Source organism: Lactuca virosa, chromosome 8 (genome assembly GCF_052849685.1).
Source record: "Lactuca virosa cultivar CGN04683 chromosome 8, Lactuca_virosa_CGN04683_v6, whole genome shotgun sequence".
Lineage (NCBI taxonomy): Eukaryota > Viridiplantae > Streptophyta > Magnoliopsida > Asterales > Asteraceae > Lactuca > Lactuca virosa.
The window spans coordinates 86,095,402-86,097,618 of NC_136433.1; the positions used below are offsets into that span (position 1 = coordinate 86,095,402).

General features: G+C 31.3%; 1 protein-coding gene across 1 annotated transcript; it reads right to left on the bottom strand.

The window, feature by feature from the left end:
• Positions 1 to 278: 278 nt before the first annotated feature.
• Positions 279 to 1,673, bottom strand: LOC145128648 (extracellular ribonuclease LE-like). The gene is made up of 4 exons (XM_079063462.1): positions 1,494 to 1,673; positions 1,213 to 1,368; positions 911 to 1,109; positions 279 to 707 (listed from the first exon to the last, which is right to left on the bottom strand). Exons 1-4 carry the CDS (start codon positions 1,602 to 1,604, stop codon positions 484 to 486), a joined length of 690 nt encoding a protein of 229 aa, XP_078919588.1. The 5' UTR covers positions 1,605 to 1,673; the 3' UTR covers positions 279 to 483.
• Positions 1,674 to 2,217: the final 544 nt, after the last annotated feature.

Here is a 2,217-nt window from a genome sequence, read left to right on the forward strand (position 1 = left end):
GGTTATTTTGAATTAGTATTAAAATGCAATAATAAATGCAAATTAATTTTTTTAATGAACTTTCCTTTTAATTTCAAAATTAGTAAACTAAAGTTTCACTAATTTTCTTTATTTATTTATCTAAATTATTTGTTTAAATTTAGAAAAAAAAACACTTTAGTTTTTATAATTCAATATTTTTCTCATTTTTCTTATAAATTCAAACTTCTAAATCTTTAGAATTTTATATTTTGTTTTTTCTTTTAAATAAACTCATGTATTACATGGGTCTCATACGTAATATATATATAAATTGGGCCATTTTTACAGCTGCCCGCTTTGACGCTATGACGCCAAGCTCCACACAAGTACACCTCTAGGACTAAGATAGAAAGTCATTACAAGAACAACACATGCTTAATTTATAACAGTAAATTAACATACAAATTTAGCTTAATTAAAGAAATCGACATGTTCATTCATCAAGGAATCAAAACATTGAAGTTAGAACGAAGGAAACTCGATGGAGGAATCACAATGTCCATATGGAAAGACAGGACATTCAATAAAGTCAGAAGCGGACGAGTCCACACACAAGTATATTTGGTACAATTGACTGTTACCAGAGGAGTCATTGTTGCACTGGATCCATGGTGTCAAACCACTTGCTCCTATGATCGCACTCTTTATGCTACTAAGACTATACTTTTCCCCATTTGGTTGAATCCCTGCATCATATTGACATTATAAGTTGCGGGAAACAAACGAGCAACACATTTGTTTTCTGTTGTTTGTTAGGTGTATATGGGGAGTCTTTTTTTTTTTTTTTTTTCCTTTCATAAACCCCTTGAATAAAGATACGTCTTTCAACGTATATAGAGACAAACACTAGATACCAGAGTCAAAGCTACAATATATGAATGATTAATACCCGCACTTTCCAGAGCATGGAGAAGATTTATTTGGTCCTTGAGGCTAAGAGTTTTCGCAAAATAATCATGTTGATTGAGTACGGATTCCGAGCAAGTCCCATGCTTGTCCCACTCATGACCCCAAAAAGTTAGCCCGTCATTGTTTGGGCACGATAATGTTGGCCACTCCGACTGCATTTCACTCCTGAGGTCTGAAATCTGCAATTTAGATAGTAAATATTTTCCTTCATTTATTCTTTGTTACATAAAAAGACAAACATTTAAAACCATACAAATAAAAAAAAAATGGTAAAAGAATCACCTTGGATGCATCGAAAGGGTTGCTAGAGTCGCAATTGGAAGGATAGGAGCCATTGTTTCTATTAGGCCAAAGTCCATGGATTCCAAAGTTCGATGCTGGTTTTCCGGTGATCGGGTAGCAGCAACTTTGTTTTGTGTCGCAGTATGATCCTGGCCACTAAGAAATTATTCACGTAAAATGATTGTGTGGGTCTTATATTCATTAACGTAAATGGAATGAAAACATCAAGAATATGGATTATATCTTGAATCGAACTGAATTGCCAGAATTGGCATATGTACCTGTTGAACAAAGTAGAAGAAATCGAAATCTTGGGAAGCGGAGAATACGAGTAGAAAATTTAGGGTCGAAAGCTTGATCAACAGGGAAGCATGGTTGGATTGTATCTTCATGTGTGTAAGTTTGTGTGTGTATGAGGGTGTGTCTAGTGTGTGTAATTATATCGATGAGAGAGTGCGAGACTGTGTGTACGAAAAGGTATGAACACACACTTGAGAATATCGTGTGGTTTGTTTTTTTAAAGAGATGGAGAAACAGTCAATGTGAATGTTATAAATATAATAAATTACTCATTAATTATATAGTATTTTTGTTAACAAACTATCATTTATTAAAAATAAAATCAACACATATAACATATTATATTTTATAACAATAAATTAGTTTAAGTACAAATATGATACAAGTACTTAATGGAAGGTACTAGAAAGTTGGAAACGATAACGCGAATCGTTGATTATATGTGTATTTTGTATAATATTATAAGTTATTATACAAAATAAATAAATATATGATAAATCATGTCTACTTTTTTTAGTGTCGAAGAAATAGATTTTTTTTTTTCAATCCATTAACACGTTGTCGCATTAAATCTATATTATCAATTTTTTATTTTTTTCGATCCACAAAATTAAAATGCTATTTTTTCAAAAACATTCTTTTTTTTTTAACCGTCAAATACAAATATTATAATCTACTCCTAAATTAACACCTAATTCCACATAT

What these genes read in the sequence shown, in the direction of transcription:
- LOC145128648 (XM_079063462.1), bottom strand. Translation starts at nt 1,604, where the DNA reads ATGAAGATACAATCCAACCATGCTTCCCTGTTGATCAAGCTTTCGACC. An exon ending in ACCCTTTCGATGCATCCAAG is followed by an intron (nt 1,110 to 1,212) that starts GTGATTCTTTTA and finishes TCTAAATTGCAG; the next exon opens with ATTTCAGACCTCAGGAGTGA. An exon ending in CCATGCTCTGGAAAGTGCGG is followed by an intron (nt 708 to 910) that starts GTATTAATCATT and finishes AATATGATGCAG; the next exon opens with GGATTCAACCAAATGGGGAA.